At 37.8% G+C, this 24,245-nt stretch overlaps 1 protein-coding gene across 4 annotated transcripts in view; it reads left to right on the forward strand.

Annotated features, from left to right (window-relative positions):
• The window catches only part of LOC108719383 (fibrocystin-L), a 112,772-nt gene that overhangs the window by 8,377 nt on the left and 80,150 nt on the right, over positions 1–24,245 (forward strand). The window contains exons 1-11 of one of the 4 annotated variants that reach the window (XM_041566612.1): positions 2,856–3,151; positions 12,286–12,393; positions 13,620–13,700; positions 16,592–16,736; positions 16,953–17,061; positions 17,595–17,652; positions 21,235–21,328; positions 22,147–22,200; positions 22,837–22,910; positions 22,989–23,031; positions 23,900–23,970. In XM_041566612.1, the coding sequence (XP_041422546.1) occupies positions 12,345–12,393; positions 13,620–13,700; positions 16,592–16,736; positions 16,953–17,061; positions 17,595–17,652; positions 21,235–21,328; positions 22,147–22,200; positions 22,837–22,910; positions 22,989–23,031; positions 23,900–23,970 (778 nt within the window). In that variant the 5' untranslated portion in view covers positions 2,856–3,151; positions 12,286–12,344. The other 3 variants (XM_018268213.2, XM_041566611.1, XM_018268211.2) reach the window with 3 other exon arrangements.

The raw sequence follows: 24,245 nt of genomic DNA on the forward strand, positions 1-24,245 counted from the left end.
GCGTCTGTTTCCGGCGCCCGCGTCTTTGCGCGGGCGCGCGTCCGTTCATTCGGGCGCGCGCGCGTCGCGACAGTCGCGGGCGCGCTAAAGTTGACGCACGGCGTCCTGACGCTGCGTCCTTACGTTTGGCGCCAATCTGTCCCTATTTATCCTTGTCGAAAAAAGCAAACAGCGCTTGGTGATTATTTTCCTTGCTCCTGAACCTTTGCTGTTGTACCTCTCTTTGAACTTGATTCCTGGATTTTGACCTCGGCCCGTTTCTGACCACCGCTTGACTTCTGCCTGCCTATCGACCCTGCTTGTTTTGACTACCGCTTGTACTCCGCCTGCCTTCTGACCTCGGCCTGTTTCTGGTTTGCTTGAACTCCGCCTGCCCTTCGATCTCTGCCTGTCTACGGATTCTTCTCTACTCTAACACGGCCTGCTACCACCACCTGTGAGCTCCTGCTGTACACTAAAGCAGTTTTAACTGCTAAACTCTTCTCCAGTGGCTCCTACCCTCCTGGCACTCCTGACACCTTCACTCGAAGTTAGTGAATCGGCCCCCCAATTATTGCTAAGCATTATTACTTTTTTTTTTTTGTAACTTATTTTTTATTTGCTTTACATAAGTCATACAACACGTGCAACAGTTTTTTCCATTTCTGTTTGCTTCATTCAAACAATAAAAGTATTTAGTATTGCATAGAAATAAAAATACAGTACCAAGAATTAAACCAGATGACCATTTAAGAACCATAAAGTATCTAAGTACTTAATAACCTGCAGCAAAGGCTGATCATTTAGTTATAGTAATAACCTGCACGTAACTAGTCGTTAATCGTACGTCACATTAAAATGCTGTACCTCTCAAATGTAATTAACAGGTGGAGGGTGGGAGCCCTGTCGCATATTAGCAGCCAAGCCTCTCAATATCCATATGTCCTAGATTTTTGTGTATTGATCCATTTTATTGGCTATTTTTTTGCCTCAAAAGTCCTGTTTGCGTTTATTCTGTTAAGTATTTCGCCCAAGGCTAAGCATTATTACTTTGAGGCAAGGAGAGTCCTGATTTTTTATGAATCAAATGTATTTGTGACATTGTAGAAAACAAAAAGTAACCTCCTTCTGTCCCACTCAAATACAAAGTATCACAACGTTCTCCACCTTTAGCCACTGTGATGATTATTAGTTCCACCCTGACTGTGAGAATCTGCAATTAACAAATTCCCTGCAGGGGATATTAGGTGGGATACTTACTCCTGATTGTTTCTTTTTGTTTATAGCAAACATTGAGCAGTTACCATGTGTAAGAACAATAGTCTTTGTGCTGCTCCTTAAGGGAGAGGTGACTGTCATTATGTCTTATGTTTAGTAAAGTAGAGTAGTTTTAGGGGGAAAATAGCATTTGGTCCGAAAAGGCAGTTTCATGTGAATGGGACACACAAATCTCAACAAGTGTTGTTGTCCTGTATTTTGCTGGATGAATCTATCTGGGGTCAGATGTATCATAAAGACATCATAAGAAGCCTCACTGGCAAGAGCCGCATTCATTGGCAAAAATATTCTACTATTTAGCATTTGTAATCCAAAGTAATGTGCACTTGACCAGCTCCAATTAAAGAACCATAGGAAAACAAGATAAAAAATATATAGTATAGCTTCCTTACCCAAGTGTATATTAATAAAATACAATTAGTGCCACTCAAACATGCTCACAGCCCATGGGCTTCAAATGTTATATCCACATACAACTCTATTAGAGGATAGTCTAAGAGGGGTATAGAGAACAGGATAGGTCCCACTTTGTAGTTTTTGTTCCAATTCTAGTCTCACATTATACTCACAAAGTAGTTGACGTTAAACGGCTCAACAAATATTCTCCACTTATTTCGACATTCGGAACATGTCATGATATACACTTATGTCATGCTAAATAATCCTGTTCAAGGTTAATCCACTTTTGAAATCCGATTCCTGAGTAAATTCCACAATTAGTGATTTACGTTTAGTGTCGTTTGAAATTTCAACTCACTATTGAATGTATCACTGGTGACATAGAAAGCCACGTGTGCTTTGTTCCATAATCCCTCATTTTCTTTCTGCTAATTAATGTATTTACGTTATTTCCATTCTCTCAAGCTCTGCTGGCTCTGAAGTCAGGAATAATATGTAACGTTTCATAATCATGAAAGCCAATGGACCTTGCCCTTACAAATCTTAGCCCCCAAGCCAGGAATGGAGTGAATACATATGGCTCTAGGAATGGAGTAAATAAATATGGCTCCAGGAATGGAGTGAATAAATATGGTTCCCCAAACAATCCTGATAGACATGATATATATTTTTACCATAAACCAAATGTTAGTATTTGTAGTTTGAATCCTGCATCATATTCAATGGGCACATTCAGAGTTTTGCCTCTTGCTCTCTGCAACGTAACAGTCCATTCTGTTTACTTTGTTTAAATATAAGATATTGCTGTTACCAGCTGCTCCTGTTACCCTGGTAAAGGCTATCTAGTATGTCTTGCCCATGCACACATAAAGAAAATATCAGAAATATGCGTGAATTATTTTGGAGTAATTGTAAATGCCAGAGCAGAAGAGTAACTAGAAGTAACCAACTATTTTTGGCTTTATGTGGTAATTATTCATTGTATGTGAAATATATGGAACACCTGAAACCAGTACACGATTGTAGAATCCATACTTTGTTTTTGACCATAAAGCTCTTTTGTACCAGTAGAGGGAGAGCTAATCATTGTCCCTGGGTTGCTGTGCTTAGAGCTCACCACATCAGCTGCTTTTAGATGGGAGTTGGGTGACAGATAAGTAAATGAACGTCTCCACCCAGCAATTTGCTTCTCATCTGTTTTTCTGGAGTACATGGAAGGGAAAATGTCACTTTCTACACATGCATGAAGATTTCTTTACATAGAAAAGGGAATGAACAATCTTCCTGGAATTCTCTATTTTGTGTATCAGCCAAATCTACCGGAGTACATAGATCATGGATATTCTGTGTATAGAACATATTGGCATTCACATTTAAGGGATCTGTCTAATGTCTGTTGACCATTGCCAGATATGCTGTCATCTCATCTCTAAGCAAAAGGAGAGAAGAGTTCCAAGCATCTCTCTGTAAGGTGGAAACAGAACTCATATATAAGGTACCATAGTTCTCATACAGATGGATGGCAAGACTGAAATATGAAAAGGAAAGAATGAATAATTACTTCTCAATGGACAAGATTCCCAAATTGTTTTAGAGGAATGTTTCTGAGATCCACTAGGCATAACTATAGATCTGAGGATTGTGGTAAGATCTGGGGTTTGTAAAAGGAAGAATATGGGACCCTATTTATAGAAAATCGGTGTCTCCCTTGAAAGTAATTATATTAATGCAGAATACTTCGTAGGAGATATCTTATGGGATATTAAGGCAAGGTAGATCCAGAAAAAAAATGAGGTGCAGATGCAGTATTTTAATTATTATTTTTATCACTTATCTTTCAATGCTAGGTTTAATTGTTATTGTTTTTACTGCATATCTTTTCTTATATAGCCTCTCCTATTAATCCGACAAATTTGACAAATGCCTTGTTTTCGTGATTTTTTTTCAAATTTTCTTTAAAAAATAAAAAGCGCACCAGATTTTAGGTAACATAGTAACATAGTAACATAGTAACATAGTAAGTAAGGTTGAAAAAAGACACATGTCCATCGAGTTCAACCTTTTTTTTTTTGTTTATTAACTATTATATATTATTTACTAACCTATCTGCCAGTTGATCCAGAGGAATGCAAAAAACCCATCTGAAGCCTCTCCAATTTGCCTTTGACAATATTTTTGTTTTTAATTTTTTCAAAGAAAAAATAAATACAGGAATGGGATCCGTTATTTGGGAGCCGGTTATCCAGAAAGAGCCAAATTACGGAAAGGCTCACATAGACTCCATTTTATCAAAATAATTAAAATTTTGAAAAATTATTTCAATGAACAGTACTGTGTACTTGATCCCAACCAAGATATAATGAATCATTATTGGAATGAAAACCAGCCTATTGGGTTTATTTAATGTTTTCATGATTTTCTAGTAGATTTAACCCTTTCCCTGCCAGCCGTTTTGTCCTAGATGCGAACATCTACTGCCAAGCAGTTTTTAGATATTTTGCACTCTTTCACTTTTAGGCCCCTTCCTGGGGCGGTCTTTTAGTTTACCCAGGAAAACAATATATTGTTTTTTTCAGGACAACCTGAACTTTCAAAATATGCAAGAATTTTGGTGTAATTCTACTTCTGTAAAAAAATATAGGCTTCTAAGTGTCCAATAAAATGAAAAAAATCATGTTTCACAAAGAACAATCACATATATCAGAAACATTATTTACTTTATGTATGAGAAAACAGCTGATTTGGAAAGGTCTGTGTCTCCTGAACGCGGCAATACCAAATATATATAGTTTTATGGAGATTTCTCACTTGTATAGATCAAAATCTAAAAGCAGTACACTAGCAAATGTCCAAAGCACCGCTCCCCAAACGGCATACTTCTGATTTCAAGGCCAAACATTCCACTAACAGTAGGTTTACCCTAGAAAACTACCCATTATTAGAAAGAACAGATTCTGGTGAATCAAAAATGGGTAAACATATCGTTGTACTCCAAACTCCCAAGTTGCAATTGTTTCCTAAAGTTATAATGTTTTATAGAAATTGGTGAATTTTTTGAAAAATGACCTCAAAGCTTCCAATCTACAGAATCGTATCTCCCACACATCATTAGGTATCAATGTAAAACACCCCAAATATGAAAGCCTGGGATCCACTGAACAGTTTGATGCCCAATATGTATAGGTGTACCCAAGCACGTGACATATAGGGGCCCTAAACTGTAGACACCTCATTTGAGCTATCAGTTCTGTAATTCCAGATACTGCAAAATCAGCACATTTGCATCGTTTTGGGGTGGGGTAAAAGTAAAAAAATAAGTTCATCCCAGAAAACCATATATTTTCGGAAAGTACACATTCCCACGAATCTAAATTGGGTATGCATGTCTTTGTACTACAAAGTACCAAGCCGCAAACGATTCCTAAATTTGGTGATTTTGGCGACATTTCCAAAAATCACCTCAAAATTTCTACCCTGCAGCATCGTATTACCCACATACTTTTAGGTATCAAGAGAAATCACCCCAAATATGAAAGCCTAGGGTCCTCTGAACAGTTTGATGCCCAATATGTATAGGTGTACCCAAGCACGTGGCAGACAGGGGCCCCAAAAGGAAGACCCCCATATGGTCTGTCATTTCAGGTACTGCAAAATCAACACATTTACATCGTTTTGGGGGGGTCAAAAGTAGAAAAAAGTGGGTTCACCCCAGAAAACCATATATTTTCGGAAAGTACACATTCCCACGAATCTAAATTGGGTATGCATGTCTTTTTACGCCAAAGTACAAAGCTGCAAACCATTCCTAAATTTGGTGATTTTGGTGATATTTCCAAAAATCACCTCAAAATTTCTACCCTGCAGCATCGTATTACCCACATACTTTTAGGTATCAAGAGATATCACCCCAAATATGAAAGCCTAGGGTCCTCTGAACAGTTTGCTGCCCAATATGTATAGGTGTACCCAAGCACGTGGCATACAGGGGCCCCAAAAGGAAGGCCCCCATATGGTCTGTCATTTCAGGTACTGCAAAATCAACACATTTACATCGTTTTGGGGGGGTCAAAAGTAGGAAAAAGTGGGTTCACCCCAGATAACCATATATTTTCGGAAAGTACACATTCCCATGAATCTAAATTGGGTATGCATGTGTTTGTACTCCAAAGTACCAAGCCACAAATCATTCCTAAATTTGGTGATTTTGGTGATACTTCCAAAAATCACCTCAAAATTTCTACCCTGCAGCATCGTATTACCCACATACTTTTAGGTATCAAGAGATATCACCCCAAATATGAAAGCCTAGGGTCCTCTGAACAGTTTGATGCCCAATATGTATAGGTGTACCCAAGCACGTGGCATACAGGGGCCCCAAAAGGAAGGCCCCCATATGGTCTGTCATTTCAGGTACTGCAAAATCAACACATTTACATCGTTTTGGGGGGGTCAAAAGTAGAAAAAAGCAAGTTCACCCCAGAAAACCATATATTTTTGGAAAGTACACATTCCCACGAATCTAAATTGGGTATGCATGTCTTTCTACGCCAAAGTACAAAGCTGCAAACCATTCCTAAATTTGGTGATTTTGGTGATATTTCCAAAAATCACCTCAAAATTTCTACCCTGCAGCATCGTATTACCCACATACTTTTAGGTATCAAGAGATATCACCCCAAATATGAAAGCCTAGGGTCCTCTGAACAGTTTGATGCCCAATATGTATAGGTGTACCCAAGCACGTGGCATACAGGGGCCCCAAAAGGAAGGCCCCCATATGGTCTGTCATTTCAGGTACTGCAAAATCAACACATTTACATCGTTTTGGGGGGGTCAAAAGTAGGAAAAAGTGGGTTCACCCCAGATAACCATATATTTTCGGAAAGTACACATTCCCATGAATCTAAATTGGGTATGCATGTGTTTGTACTCCAAAGTACCAAGCCACAAATCATTCCTAAATTTGGAGATTTTGGTGATACTTCCAAAAATCACCTCAAAATTTCTACCCTGCAGCATCGTATTACCCACATACTTTTAGGTATCAAGAGATATCACCCCAAATATGAAAGCCTAGGGTCCTCTGAACAGTTTGATGCCCAATATGTATAGGTGTACCCAAGCACGTGGCAGACAGGGGCCCCAAAAGGAAGACCCCCATTTGGTCTGTCATTTCAGATACTGCAAAATCAACACATTTACATTGTTTGGGGGGGGGGACAAAGGTAGAAAAAAGTAAGTTCACCCCAGAAAACCATATATTTTCGTAAAGTACACATTCCCCTGAATCCAATTTGGGTATGCATGTCTTTCTACTCCAAAGTACCAAGCCACAAACCATTCCTAAATGTGGTGATTTTGGTGACATTTCAAAAATCACCTCAAAATTTCCACCCTGCAGCATCGTATTACCCACATACTTTTAGGTATCAAGACAAATCACCCCAAATATGAAAGCCTAGGGTCCTCTGAACAGTTTTATGCCAAACATGTATAGGTGTACCCAAACACGTGACATATAGGGGCCCTAAAATGAAGACCCCCCCCCATATGGTCTGTCATTTCAGGTACTGCAAAATCAACACATTTACCTTGTTTTGGGGGGGGGCAAAAGTAGAAAAAAGTAAGTTCACCCAAGAAAACCATATATTTTCGGAAAGTACACATTCCCACGAATCTAAATTGGGTATGCATGTCTTTGTACTCCAAAGTACAATGCCGCAAATCATTCCTAAATTTGGGGATTTTGGTGACATTTCCAAAAATCACCTCAAAATTTCCAACCTGCAGCATCATATTTCCCACATACTTTTAGGTATCAAGATAAATCACCCCAAATATGAAAGCCTAGGGTCCTCTGAACAGTTTGATGCCCAATATGTATAGGTGTACCCAAGCACGTGGCATATAGGGGCCCCAAAAGGAAGACCCCCATATGGTCTGTCAATTCAGATACTGCAAAATCAACACATTTACATCGTTTTGGGGGGGGCAAAGGCAGAAAAAAGTAATTTCAACCCAGAAAACCATATATTTTCGGAAAGTACACATTCCGACGAATCTAAATTGGGTATGGATGTCTTTGTACTCCAAAGTACCAAGCCGCAAACCATTCCTAAATTTGATGATTTTGGCGACATTTCCAAAAATCACCTCAAAATTTCTACCCTGCAGCATCGTATAAGCCACATACTTTTAGGTATCAAGAGATATCACCCCAAATATGAAAGCCTAGGGTCCTCTGAACAGTTTGATGCCCAATATGTATAGGTGTACCCAAGCACGTGGCATATAGGGCCCCAAAAGGAAGACCCCCATATGGTCTGTCATTTCAGGTACTGCAAAATCAACACATTTACATAGTTTTGGGGGGGGGGGCAAAGGTAGAAAAAAGTATGTTCGCCCCAGAAAACCATATATTTTTGGAAATTACACATTCCCGCGAATCCAAATTGGGTATGCATGTCTTTGTACTCCAAAGTACCAAGTCGCAAGCCTTTCCTAAATTTGGCGATAAAAGCAACGGTTTTTACATTTCTGAAAATCGCCTAAAAATATTGCAATTGGCCGCATTTATCTCACCCAACTTCTTACATACAATTGTAAAACACCATAAATACTGATGCCAAGGGTCTACTGAACAGTTTTATGCCCAATATGCATTGATATACCAAGGCAGCTGGCATGTGCGGACCCCAAATGTAAATAGTGAATATGAGTTTTCTCTGCTGCCGATTCGCCTTCTGTAAACATAGACCATTGACTTCATATTATGTGCCTCAAGACCCTCCTAACAGCAAAGACCCCCCAAAACCATATGTTTTTGGAAAGTACACATTCTGACGAAAACAACCAAGATAAAGACATCTTTCTACAGCAAAGTACCAAACTGCAAAACTTTTATAAACATAGAGATTTTTACATTTCTGAAAATCGCCTAAAAATGTTGAAGTATGCCACATTTATCTCACACAATGTTTTACGTACAAAGAAAAATCACCCCAAATATGGACATCAGAGGTCTACTGAATAGTTTGATGCCCAATATGTATAGATTTACCAAAGTATATGGTGTGTACGGCCGCAAATGAAAAATGTGCATATGAATTTTCACACTGGCCAACTAAGCTGCTGAAAAGAGAACCCCAACTGTGCGTTATGTGCCGTAAGACCCCCAAACTGTAAAAAGACCCCAGAAAACCATATATTTTTGGAAAGCATATATTCTGACGGATCAATCTAAGTAAAATAATATACCAAAGCACCAAACAGCAAAACTATACTAAAGATACATAAGGAACAATAATCCAGGGATAAAATTGCAATAAAACCACAAAAATTGTGCAAATCAATGAAATAACAAAATAACTGCACCGACAGCATAATTAGTGGCCGAAATCGATTATCCAATAGTCACGCTGCTGAAATAAACAGTTTTTATGGGTAAAAAAAACACAAATTGGTGAAATGAAAAAGTAAAAAAAATAAAATGTGTATACATGTGTGTACACTTCCAAGAATTGTGTGACAGTGTATAAGTGTGTATAAGTGTGTATATAAGTCCATATAAGTGTATATAAATGCATATAAGTGCATATAAGTGGAAAATGAAAAATTAAAAAAAACGTTTTTTTTTTTTTTTTTTACTACTAAAATATGTGTGTATGTGTGTATAAGGTAGGTAGGTGTATGCAAGTGTGTAAAATAAAGGGCACTTACCGTTTTTGGCTGATCTAAGAGCTGGAGAAGAGAGATCTGCAGAGTTACAGCAAGCAGGAAGTGTGTGGGCGTCGCTGGAACACGAGGTGAGCAGGAGGAAGCAGAGCAGCAAGGCAGACACGCGATTTGCTGTGTCTGCCTCTTTTAGGTCGGCCCTGCGACAATCCAGTCGCAGGACCGACATGACAGCCCCCCAGCCTCGTTGCCCAGGGGGCTGTCAATGCTGCTAAACCTCTGCAGAGGCGGCTAAAGCCGCTGATGCAGAGTACAGCATGTAAAACTGCAAGCACGTACAATGTACGTGCTTGGCAGTTAAAGCCCTTGCCTGCCAGAACGTACGGTGTACGTGCTTGGCAGGCAAAGGGTTAAGTTATGAAGATCCAAATTACGGAAAGATCCCTTATCTGGAAAACCCCTGTGGATTCTGGATAACAGGTCTCATACCTGTATTGCAAAAAAAAAATTGTCAAGGCAAAAAATTGGAGTAACATAAAGAACTTACTGTGTTTTTTAACCGTGTTTTACCATATCCTTACCTCCAGTTAATAATCAATCCCTAGGAGTTCATTTTAAAGTATATTTACACATAGCCAGTAATGCTAAATCATTTTTATATCTATGTTATTAGAATTAAAAAAAATGGAAAGAAAAATAAATCATTTGTACATAAAATATATAGATATATATATAGTTTATATACAGAACATTATTATATTTAAGGGAACATGCAACTGAAAGAAAGACCGCCCTTGTTAAAGCAGTGTTAAAGCCCTACACAAAATGCCTGTGCTGGTGTAATTTTATATTATCTCTCTATTTAACCAAAATGTCATCTGTCTACATGTCTTGCTGGGTTCTTGTAAGATGATTATGGCCAAAATATATGCACAAAGGGAGGTTATCACTATGGCTAGAATGTTATAATGGACATAACAATGGACACTCTGCAAGACTGAGGGGGTTATTTACTAAAACTCAATTTTTGCTGGTCTGGCTTTTTGGGGCAAAAACTAAAATTTTCTGTGGAAATAAATCTAGAATTTTTAGAGATTATACCCTGATGCTGCAAAAAGCCAGAATCCAAAAACTCAGCATGTCAAATCTGTTGAGGTCATGTATAAGTCAGTGGCAGATGTCCTTATCCTATTTTAAAGATATTGTGGTCTGCGCTGGTTGTAGCCCAATAATCCGAAAAATTTGGGGTTTTCGGGCGATAACATGAAAAAAATCGACCAATTCAGGGGTAAAGTCCCTGTATACATTTGTATGATTTGGGGGTTGTTTATGATTTTTTCATGGGAAAATTTGCCATCTCAGACTTGTTGAGGTCATGTATAAATCAGTGGCAGAGGTCCCTATCCAAAATGGAAGTTATCTGCGCTGTTGTCTGCGTTGGGTTTAGCCTGATAATCCAATTAATTCAGGATTTTTGATTAAAAACCCAAACAAATTGAGTGATTTGGGAAAAAAAGTCCAAAAAAACCACACAATTTGGGTGTTCGCTCGATTTTATTGGGTTTTTCCTGATCCTATTTATTTGAGTTATTTTATTAATAAATTAGGCAAAATATTGTGTGGGAGTTCAGTCCATTTTTTTTTATTTTAATCATGAGATAAATTCGAATTTTAGTAATTAAACCCTTCGAGTTTTTGTTCGATTTTATTGAATTTTTTTCCCAACCCAACTTTTTTGAGTTATTTTAATGATAAGTAAGGTAAAACTGTGGATGGGAGTTTGGTCAAGCTTTCTTTATTAAAAAAGTTAGATAAAATTGGATTTTATGTAGATGACCCCCTTAATGTACAAACTGAGTAATGGTGGCCATAAATACACAGGTACGAATATTTGTAATATAGCATAGAGTTTGTGCAGAAGAGATATTCACGTTTCATGGATATCAATCTTTTCACTGGCTGCTCTGGTTTATAAATCTCAGTTGAATATTTTGCCAACCCGACTCTAACAATGCTAGCGGCCTACTGCTGCACAAATATGGTAGCCCCCTCATAAAGGAACATGGCGGATCAGATCAATCTTCTCAGTCAGGGAGTAAAACAGGGTTGGCCTCTTTAGCAAAAAGCAACTATTTTGTGACTTAAGTAATATAATTACTACTTTTTTCACTTGCCTCATGAAGACAGAGCTGAATAATATTTTGAAGACGTTTCAAAGAAAATAAAACCTTGAAACCATATTAGTGCTAAATTTATACAACAACTTATCACCTAAATGGGACCATATGGTCAAGCCATTTGGAAAAATATCACAATACACTAAACAATAATGGCGGATAATGGACTGATTTATAAAAAAATAAATGAATTTGCTTTTTGTCAACAATTCAAGAAAAACACGGTCACGAGTATTTTCCGAAACCCTGATTAATCGGCATTTATTACTGAAAAAGACTGAAAAAAGTCACAAAAAAAAGCTTGGCAGGTAAAAGCTTGCAATGTGCAATAGAAGTCAATGGGAATAGTCTCTAACCATAATTTATTTATTTAATCAGTTCATTATAACATTCAAGCTTTTTAGCTTTATTAAAATGAATGAAATAATGTGATTCTTGCTGGCCTCTGACTTTTTTACTGAGAAAAAATGCGCCTGAGAATATGATGCCGTATTTTCTTCTTAAACTTGTGTTAGAGGAAAATTAGCATGTTGCTTAGGGTCCCAGGGATCAACAGAAGCTGAGTAGTTTAAAAGCAGGATATATGTTGTTGTTCATCTCTCCTTTATATAGGGGAACACCATAGAGTCTATCCTTGTCTTATATGACTAACATGTACTTGTTCCTTATTTTAGGATTAAGTCAGGTTAGCAAGAGATTAGATCAATGAGGATTAAGTTTGTACAGGAAACATTTAACCATGTTTTTTCTAAATGGAATAATGTTGATTTCTAACTAGAGATCCCTCCTGTTTCCATTGCAGCCACAGGCTGATGGTGGAGTGAGGCTGCCAGCACAATGAAAGAAGCTGTCCTTCTCCTCCTCAGTGTCCTCACCCAAGTCACATGTAAGTATTTGCACTTCCCATAATTAAAGGTTTTATCGCTGTGTGATATAGCATAGGGCGCTGGTGACATTTTTCCAAATGTAACAGAACTTCCTCATATATTGAAATCATGGAAAAAAGATCCATCCATGAACATATTACTCATTATCAAATAAATTCAGATTTTTCCATTCAGCAAATTGTGATCAAACATCCATATGATAGTACCTTCAATCCTGGGTCCCTGATATGGATGTCTTTCTTAGAAATAAAGCTCACTTCTTATCAACAAGGTGATCTAGTTAGGGAGTAGTGATGTGTGGGTCGACAAAAAGTCTACTCGCACCCTCATAATACAGCCGTTCAGCACCTGCAACTGACCCTAGCCTGATGCACTTCCATATTTATACACCCATGCCCAACCCAGCCCACGCTGAAGGAAGGGACAGGGCATGCTTGCGCTAGTCCAAGCCAAGACTGGAGAAAGAAGTGGGGTACTGTAAGGTTACAGATGGGTGGGCACAGGGTAAACTTCAGCCCAAACCTGCCCGCAGCTCGAGAACATTGTGTGGAAGTCGGGTCCCCTGGGCTTCAGGCTGGCCGGCACATCACAACTAGGGAGATACTGTAGCACTCCTTTTTTATTTAAATGGGTAGTTCACCTTTAAGTTGACTTTTTATATGTTATAGAAATATAATACACAAGAGCCTCATGTTTTTATAACGTGATGGAACTCCTCGGTAACTTATAATACCCTTATAAGAGGAGGTACTTTATTCACTATATACACAGGATATTGGTCTCTCCAACCACTCCCTGATTGCTAAGGTGATTGGTTTTAATTAACTCAAGGTGAATAACCCCTTTAATTCATAGCAATAAAATAATAACTCATACCACAGCAACAGCAGAGAAACATTCTACTTTATTCACCACCAAAGTCTCTCTCTGGTACTGACTCACTGGTACTGAAACAATACAGCAGAATACAGCTGATTTATAGATCTGGAGTAGAACTGACTTTTCCTACATTGTTTCAGTAGTGAGACTCAGAAAATGGATAATATATATGCTGTTTTCAATTGCAAAGACATTCCTACAGTTACATGAAAAGGAATCCCCATACAGATTATATATAAAAATGTGCAGAAGAGTCGTGCCTTATTTTCCATTTGTTATCTATCCTTTCTTTTGGAATATCTCTACAAAACACATTGTCCCTTATCTCCTTTATTTTCCTTTCCAGATGGACAACTGAGGGTGAACAGTATAACTCCAAACTATGGGAGTCTCAACGGTGCAACCAGGATCACGATACTAGGGCAGGGTGGGTAATGGAAATCTGCTGTGAGAAAAGATGTTTCCTCTGTTCACAAACATTGAAATCTTCCATATGTATATTTAATGTTATACATTGAGTAAAACAATTGGCTGCACGATCTTGTGTGCTTCTACCTGGTTTTCTCTGTCTGCTGGTACCAGGTGCCTGGCAGATAATGGGCACCACAGAGCAGCTATTTTTAGCCAATTCAGGGTGTCTCATCTACAGTATTTTACCTTCCATGTCAAACCAAGATAAATACACCATGGTGTGTTCTCATACACAGTCACACTCAGCTGATGCCTTTGCATCAGGCTTCCATGTCAGTATAAATGTTGCCGCTGTTTTACTTGTTGATCAGTCTTCATCACTTTAGCTCTTCCCAAATGTTCCATAACAAGTCAATCTTTCCTAAAGGTGGCCATACACGGGCCGATAAAAGCTGGCAACAGACTGTGTCGGCAGCTTATTGGCCCGTGTATGGGGCCCCCCGACGGGCTTCACCGATCGAGTTTTGGCCGAAAGTTGGCCAGATCTCGATCGGATGGGACAAAAAAATCCCATCGGATCACGGCCGCATCTATTCGTTGATGCGGTCCCACAATCCGACAGCCCATTACTATTCATTAGGATCCGATTGTTGGGCCCTAGGGCCCATGATCGGATCACGCCGATATTGCCCACCTCTCCATGTATGGCCTCCTTAGGTCATGGTGATATCTTTCTCTTGTACTAGCAGCCAAAATATTTGGCCATAAATGGATAGAATCTTAACTCAGGCAATACAGTACATCTGTGGGGATGGACCTGCTTTCCAAGTGTTCTCTCTTATTTTAATACAGGTATGGGATCTGTTATAAAGAAACCCATTATCCAGAATTTTCCATGTCCTATTTATAGGAATAGTCCAACCCATGTTCAACAGGAGTGCAATGGATAGGGATTGTGCCAAACACACTTTTTGCCTATTGGGTTAATCACAAAATAAATTATGGTTTGGTTTTGCCTAAACTGAAATTTTCCCAAACGGGCAAACAGGGAAATTAAAGCTACTCTATATTTGGTCCTCACAAGGTAGAAGATTAAATTCCCAGTCTATAGATAATCCCCCAGCACAAAACACACCTTCTAAATAAAACAGTCACAACAAAGGGTTAGGGGAGTGCTTATATACACCATTATAATTATCTACCTCACAAGAATCAAACTTGAAGTTGCTTCAAATTCCCTGTTTACTCTGTAAATATTTAAAACAACAGGTAAAAAGTAGGTTCAGCCAGGTCCCAATCAATCAGGATGTGAAAGACTGTGACATGGGATAACACGTGCCTTTTGGATTCTTGAGTTCATCTTTACACCATTCTGCAAACCCGTGTTGTTGTTCCAGGCAGTAAAACTGAGACATGACTTCTTGGCTCAATATGGAGAGAGCAGATAAGCTGAGGGCATGAGATAACAAGACTCGTCCGTGCCCTTTCATCTCAGGGGCACCTCCCTTCCATAATCTATTGGCAAAGGATTAAACACAGAATATGCTTCTTTAAGGGAACGCAAAAGGGAAAATTAAGATGTCATTACTAAGGCCATTGTATCCTGAACATACATGTTAAAAATGTTCCATGCTGCCCCTGGGTATGATGCAGCCTTGAGATGCCTGTGCAGAACTATGATTTGTCCCTGTTGTGGTTTTAGAATAGTTTTACAACAGGAGGCCAGATAAAGTTTTGTGCTCTTTCTTTAGCGTTGTTGGGATCTGACTACATGGGCCATAAATGGACACTGTCAAGACGATGATTGCTAATGACTGGCTTGTGTTTTTTTTATATATATGACAAAGATAGTAATGATAGTACAGAGTCCTGGCCCAGAGGGCATTCATTTAAATATGAGTTACCAAGCAGAGGGAAGCCATTTTAATAGATTTTTTTGTGGTGTCCACCTGCAGGCAACTGGGGAGGGGTTGTGTCTATGGAGTACTCTAATGTGCCCAGTGTGTTCCTGCCTGGGATGGGACAACAATTGTTGTTAGCAAAGATAGATGGTAGAAAGGATAGTGGCTGCAACTATGGCATAGTAAGGAAAGGTGATGTTGATGCAAGGGGCTGCGACTGTGGGACAAAGTGTATAGTAAAGTGAGATGGCTTATGAATGGTCTGTGTGTATGATTCATATATCCCTGACCCTTCACTAAAACCTTTTCTGTGTATATGGTATCAAATTCTAATGTCTCAGTTTTGTGTCTGGCTGCATTTAGAGGAAGCCTATAATTATCTGGGGCTTGTTTGTGGCTTTCTCAATTCCTGGCTGCTGATCCTGCTCAAAGCCTTTAGCTCTCAGTGCCATAGATTTGCGTCGTCCCTGTTTACAGTGGTGAAATCCAGTAGTGAAAAATTAGCCAGGGGGGTTGTCTTTATGTTCAGGACCTGAATATGTCCCATTTAGCCAGGGTGCCCCCAATTTCTGAAGCATAAATAGCGTGCTAGTCTGTAAGCTGGAGACATTCCATCACCTTATGTACAGGAGACAAGATGATCCCATAACAGTCGCAGAGGACAACAGCTTCCCTGGAATTATCTCCTGCTGTTGTACAGGGAGTAGTCATTGGGTTCCATGAATGCTTTTGCAGACCACGTTAGTTCCATTACCAGCACTGAATAACTTAGCTACATAATGCTCAGTAAAATTAACAAATTAGATTAAAATTATGTCACACACACAGGAAAACATGAACTGGGGGTGGGGCAGGCTGGGAAGACAAAATATTTATTATAGCAATTGGAAGGATTGACACATCTAAAAACTCTATAAAATGTCAATATCTATAATTAGTAGAATGTTAATTTTTAAGGCTATAGGGGGAAGTTAAGAAACTAATCTTATCCTACCGTCTCCTGCAGGCTTTGCTGAAGCAAACCAGTTTAATTACGGAGATGGGAATGCTGCCCTTGGAAACAGCGTCCAGTTGGTCTCTGACACCTTGTCCATTCCCTGTGACGTGGAGAAAGATGCCAGCCATGCAACCCAGATAACCTGCTACACAAGGTATGTTGTCCCTCTGCATGTCCTCTGATTAGAACTGTATTACACAAAAGTCCCAATAACCTATAAAATATACAGTATCCTTATACACACTGACTTCAGTTGCCTATGTGCCTTTATTTTTACATGGAATCTCTAATATCCTTATATTTTATAATAGGGGGTACATTATTCTCTATATACCCAACATAATAATTATGAATGCTTCCTTTGTTTCAGGCCAATGCCAGCTGATAATTATCTCATAAGAGTGAGTGTAGATGGAGTTCCTGTGCCAGACAGTAATGTTTGCAATGGGAATCTCAAGAGCTGGTCCTGCAGATTTACGGTATGCATAGTCATGGCAAATTTGTTAAAAACAATGTGGGAAACATTTTACATCCAATCATAAAGACACATTTATGGCTACAATTGTGTTTATAAATGATGAATAAATGCTGCCATTGCATCTCCACTGCATTGCATCTCCACTGATGCATATTTGCGGCAATATTGATTTTTTTTTCAGGTAAGTAGAGAAACATAAATGACTCCAGTGCATTTGGCAGAAAAAAATGACTCCAACGCATTTAGTGCAAGACAAGCCACCCATTGATTCCAGTGCAATTTTTTTTTATTGTTTTTCAAAACAGAAAGGGGGCAGATTCCCTTATTACTATTTACTATACATAAGAATAAATAAACAATTTTAAGAAATTGCAAATAAGGGGCCTATTTATGATTACTCCACCATGAGTTTCTGTACTCATGCTGGGGTTTGAGTTGAAAAGCTTGAGCAATCATAAATAGGCCCCTAAGTCTTGAAAACGGGTTAACATTTTTATTATACTTAACAAAGTGAATGTTTTGTTCTGTTTCCAGAGCCATATGTACTACACCCCAGTTATAAACAGCATAAACCCATTCTCTGGAACTCCAGGTACTTTTAAGAAATATGTAGATTGAAAATAATTTACTAACCTATGTGCAAAGTTGAACAATGCAGTTGCCAACAGCCACGGTTTTGACTGGTGTGCCATAAGCCATCAAGTCTTATTGGTTGCTATGGGTAACTGCACTGCAATGCCAGTAAATTAGCCTTATAGGCTTTGTCTCTTTCTTGTGTATCTTGCTTACTGGCCTTCTGACTTTATTAGGCACAATCCATTGGGCACGTGTAGTTGGTTTTATTGTATACAGCTCATGGCTGTATCTGACAGGTGCTTTGCAAAATGTCACATGGAATTTTTCCAATGTTAACCAAGAATAGCCAGTTCTGCCTCATTCCTGGGGCAGTGACATTTCAATACACATAACAGTTCTTCAGACACTCTTGTTTGATTTATCCAGACAACCTTTTGAAGTGGCCCTGTGTTGTATTAACACTAAGACGAGAATTTTTTTCTTGAGACGCCACGCTCCACTCATTCTCAAAAAATAGAAACAAATACCTTGAAACTCTAGCATTGTTAGAGACCTTGCAGAGCTACTAAATTAACAGACACTGACTGGTTTGTACAGAGAATATAAGGCAGGTTGGGGAAAGCAGATTACATTTTTTTCTAAATTCAATATTCTCAACACTAGCTTATTTATAAAAAACTTGAATGTGTAAAATACACCTCAGATTTAGTTCTATAGAACCTAGCCATGTTTAGCTGCCAATTTTTTTCATTCCAATTTTCTCGACAAACTGAATTCAACAATTTCTAGAACTGTAGAATTAATCAGCCTTAACTGGACAAATTTCCTATGGGAAAAATATGTGAAATTGAATTTTTTACACAAGACATAAGTGTTTTTCCCATAATTCCAGTCATTCGGGCCTACTGCATGGTATTGGCATATGCCAGTAGGTCATCATTCATTTATTTTTCAATATTTTTATCTACAATTATAAGAATAAACCACCAGATTAACATACGAAAATTTTAACAAACAAGATCCTTATATACGCTACATGTGTTAGTGGGTATAGATACAATAATACAGTCAATTAAACTTGTAGTATCAATAAGGTAACATAAATAAACTTTAAAAATATATAAACGGCCTTTCTTTTGTTCTAGAATATATAAAAGATTTCATGATACCAGTTGGAAGGCTTAATAAGCATATTAATGAATTAAGCTTCAATGCAATGTTTAGAGAAGAGGAAATCATCCTTTCAGTCTCTAGTCATAGGGAACTAATCAAGGGACAATACCATAGAAAATTAAAAGTATTTGGATTAAGACAATTACATTTGGGGCATACATTATTAATGTGACTTGTATTTGAACACCGTATAAAAGTTTCAAACGTATAAGGCGACAATGTTGTTCCTTCCATATCGCAGTGTCAATTAAATTATTGTAAGCCCACAAAGATGTAATCAGATGTTCAGAAGAAATGGAAGTGTCAAGAAATAATGACCATTTTGCACTGGTTTTGCCCAGCAGGCTTTTAGGGTCATTATCAAGAAGTCACAAATAATTTGTTAGAACGTTTACATTAATAATACCTGGGCTATTTATATATGTTTCAAGTTTTATGAAGACATTCTTCCATGTTTGCCTTGTTGTCTAAAACCAGTTCAATTGCTAGATTTGTAGATTTCCTCTTTCCAGACAGCCAGTCTACAAGATATCTTGAGAGGGCCACAAGATTAAATATCCTTAGGTCAGGTATATTAGGGCCACAAACAGTTTTGGTTATTTAAGCTTATTTAGAGAAATCTTTGTTTTTTCGTTTTCCGTAGAAAGTGATTTAAGGCCGAATTGGGTTATGAGTTTATTTGAGGTAGATAAAACCTCACAGACCTCACAAACTCAAACTTTGATAAATAATCCCCTTATTATCCTAAGGATATATTGTGGGATACAACCAAATACATACATTACTACCAGAGAAAGAACCAAAACACATCAACATATCAAAAATCTTTGATACGGAGATTTGTGGATCTTTTTAACAAGTAACATGTCATCACCAAACACTGTAGATTTTGATTCTGTTCCTAAAATCTGTATGCTCTAAAATACAGAGTAATTTTTGAAGAATCTAAGCAGAGGTTCACGAGACAGGGCGAAAAAGGGCACCCCTGAGGTCACTATGCAAATGAAAAGCTCTAGATATTTCAACTCAATAAAATTACCCTCAAAACCAAAACCTAAAAAATAATTCACTATTTTGGATTCGGCGAATCCCCAAATCCCTGGTGAAATTTTTGCCCGAATACCGAACCAAAATATGCAAATTAGGGGCAGAAAGGGAAAAATTGGGAAAAAATCTTCTTTTGTGACGGAAAGTCAAGTAATTTCCCTAATTTACATATGCAAATTAGGATTTGGATTAGGTTTGGCCTGGCACAAGGATTCGGATTCTGCTGAAAAAGGCCGAATCCCGAACCGAATCCTGGATTTGGTGCATCCCTAACCAACATACAGTACATTATCAAATGCTTTTTCAGCATCAGCAGATATAAAAGTACATAGGATCTTGTTTGTTTTTTTTATTGTTAATAAAGTTCTCAGATTCTTAGCACCGGATTTCCCTTTTACAAAACCATTTTGTTCAGTAGAGAGTATTTTTGGTAGTCTATATGACAAGCAGTCAGCAAGTACTTTTGACAAAATTTTTATGACACGGTCACACGACTAATCAAAGAGATAGGACGATAATCTTTAAGAGAGAAAAGATCCTTTCCATGCTTAGGAATAACTCTCATATGAGATAAACCATAGGGTAAAGATGTGTTACTCTTAAAAATGTTATTACAAATCCAATAAGAAGATGAAGGTATCTGTACTGAGAATTTTATAGACGTTCCCAAAGAAACTGTAAATATTTAATTTGTTCAACACTTGTTGTACCTCATGATGTAAAATAAAATAAATTCTCCCAGAAAATAAAAAGGGGCTACATCTTTAATTTTCTTTAATGAGAGTATGCATTTAATGCCATGCACTGTTATAAAATATGGACAGAAAATAACTATTTAACTCAAGTAAGGCTTAAAAGACACTAGACTGGACTGTATTGATAATTTGTAAATTAAAGAAAAGACACAAATACATTTTTATGACAATCTCACAATTAGGTCTCTCTTATCTTGCATAGGCTTAATAAAGTCAACAAAATTAGTAACTATCTATAATATCAGTAGCAGCCACTGAAATTTGTAGAATTTTAAAATCTGCAAATCATTGTGCTTTAGTTTGATCAAGATAGATAAGAACATATCAGCAGCCTCTAATTTCAGGATTTGATCAAGAGAATTTAGCAGCACCAGTGAATCATATATGCAATAATACTTATGATATTTGTTATTATAATTGGCATAGATAATGAGTCAAGACCTACATGATTTGTGAATCATAAAATGTTCATATTGAGGTAATACATCGCTCCATGTATTGTGAACCTGAAGGGAAGGGGTCTGGGAGGTAACCTATGCTCTGTATTTGTATGAAGACAATTGAGCACTGAGGAAGCAGATATGTTCACCAATGAATTCTCATAGAATGGTCTGTTATTGCAGGTGCTATGATAACAATCAAAGGAAAAATTTTTACTGATGTGTTTGGCAGTAACACCGCCCTAAGCTCAAACTCCAGAAACGTCAGAATATTAAGGTAAGAAAATAAATGTCCATCTAGCAGCAGCCTGTGCACTCACAGATCTTGTAGGTAGTTGTAGGTGGAAAGAGTTGGACATAGCAGGGAAGTAAATAAAGATGTAGGCAAGATGTCATGTTCTGGCTCTAATTCTCCAAAAGCCAGAGGCTATAGATGTAGCCGCAAATCATAGAATCTCGCTAATAAATACCCCATTGCTTATTAAAAGATAAAATCTAGATTAAATCTACCATTCAAAAAGCTTACATTGGAACCAGTTTTCTTATCTAGGGGAATCCTTAAATGCTCACCCAGCCCAAGACTTTCCACCTGGTACAACCAGATGCTCCTGCTATATATCTGAGACTCATGATAAATTAATTGTGTGCAGCATGAACACAACTGTCATATAGTCAAGATGGATTAAGACCACAGCTTTACCCTAACTCATCCCCATAAATTCAATGTTTGATATGGTGCCTCTATGATTGACTTGGAATGGGAATGCTGGTCTACCAGGTTAACTCATTCAATCATCTTCACTAATATGTCTAAAGGTCACTTGGGCTAATCTTACTGCTCTATAGAACTTCTGTTTTGCCATTTGATTATCGGGTAACATACGTCCCCCCCATGTATGCACAGAAGCTGCTATAATGTTTTTCAAGCTGATGTAATTGACTTGCTCCCAAATCTACTCTAAATACATACATGAACCCATGGTATGTCAATTTCCTTTGACATTATGCATTATATTTGATACTGAAATAATAGTGACTGTATATGTTATTCTGTTTATATTTTTACATTTTTTAACATTAGTTATTATTTTACAGAGTGTATGCTGGGGGAATGCCCTGTGACTTGCTTATACCAAATTCCGATACCTTGTAAGTAACATACCATGCAGCATGACTCTCTCTCTCTCTCTGGGGCAAATTCACTAAGATTCGAAGTTGCACTTCGCTGCACTTCGCCAGGCGTAGTTTCGCCAGCGCTCTGCAAATTCACTAAAATCCGAAGTTGCGCTCATGGGGTAGCGTAAGGTTGCGAAGTTGCGCTAGCGTTGATTCGCTATGTAAAGCGAAGTTACGCTAGTGAAGGCTAATTTGCATACGGCGTCAAATTCAAATTTCAATGGAGGAATACGTATCAGCACTACAAATGCCAAGAAAACCTTCAAATCATCAAATAAAATTTTTATTTTGCCCTACACATGTGCCCACTGTCTAGGTAAGTTGCCATGAGTCAGGACATGTAGGGGGGAAGGAGGGGAGCCCCAAAAAAAATTTCGATCTTTTTCAGCCTATCACCCATAATGTAGAAAACACGCCAGCGTTTTTTGGCAAATTAACGCTAGCGTTCGGCGCTTCGGCACTTAGTGAATTTGCCCCTCTCTCTCAATTCTTTATAGCCCAGATACTAGAACTCCATCATACATTAGTGAAGGGTAGATCACCTCATTATACTTGGCCAAATCTATATGGTTGGCTTGGCAATATTTACATGGTTCTGTATATTACTAGGTATGGACTACAGCTTGACAGCACCTCAAGTGATATGGGCACAATGATTTGTCAGTATTCTGGAACATATGTTGGTGAGTTTACATTAATACATTTTTCTTGTCTCCAATCTTAGATATAATTTTGTATTTAAACTGTTTCCCTTTTTGCAGGCCATCTCAATATCAGCTTTATTTTGGACAGCTATTATGGAAGGTACGTGATAATGATGAATGTGTGTCAGTGTTAGCAGAATTTCAAGGATGGACAAGATAGGTGATATCAGTGCCTGGCCAAGTTGGCTGGGAGCCCTTGGCAACCTTGCCGACTACGTCGCCCCTCCACATTCGCGCATAAGCAGAAGAGAGCAAGTGTCGAGGAAGTGGGAGTGCACATTCGGAAGAAACAAAAATCAGCTGGGATAAATGGAAAGATTATGATTTACTAAAACTTAAATTTTTCAAGATTTATTATACTACGATGCTGCAAAAAGTCTGAATCTGAAAATCCAGCATCTCAAACCTGTGGAGGTCATGTATAATGTAATGCAGACATCCCAATACCAATTTGAAGATATTATGGTCTGTGCTTGGTTTAGCCCAATAATCCGAAAAATTTGGGGTTTTCAGGCAATAACCCCAAAAAAAAAAAAAAAAATGATTCGGGAGAAAAGTCTGAAAAATCGTATGATTCAGGTTTTCACTAGATTTTATCGAGTCTTTTAGAGATCCGATTGTTTTCAAGTTATTTTAATGATATATAGGTGAACTCGTGGATGGGAGTTTGGTCGAGTTTTCTTTATTAAAAAAATTAGATAAAATAGGATTTTAGTTATGTGTTTATTATCTTGCACAAACTTGCAAGGACCTACACTTCAGCATCATAATCTGCCTGATCAGATGACAAATGGCATGTGTGACCAGATTGTGCAATCAATCCTTAGACTTTGGAAACGTCAGCCTATGAGTGATAAACATATCTAGAATTCTGTAATATTCTGTGTTCTATGTATCTTCTATTACATATACCCATGCTACTTCTTGATAATACAGAAAGTATACTGATTATCTTTTTCAATCCATAGGAGTTTACCAAACTTGGCGACTTATTTTGTGTCTTCCCTGAATAAAATAACCATGTTCCAAACATATGCAGGTAATTCTATTTATGTGTTCATTTTAAGAAGCAAAGAATTAAAAAAAAATTCTATTGTAAACAATAAACAAACGCCATAATAGTCATCGGAAAACACCTACAGAATTACTGTAAATGGCAGAAGGACATCTAAAATAAATCCCTCATTAAAGAGCAGTAAATATACATTTCTAAACATTAATTCAATGAGTATGACTTGTGCGGAACATACTATTTGTCTCTTGCTTTATTTAGAAAAAAAAAAGTTGTATTTGTTACAGTAAAAGGAAAATAAT

The sequence above is a fragment of the Xenopus laevis genome, chromosome 6L (genome assembly GCF_017654675.1).
Source record: "Xenopus laevis strain J_2021 chromosome 6L, Xenopus_laevis_v10.1, whole genome shotgun sequence".
In the NCBI taxonomy this organism is placed as follows: domain Eukaryota; kingdom Metazoa; phylum Chordata; class Amphibia; order Anura; family Pipidae; genus Xenopus; species Xenopus laevis.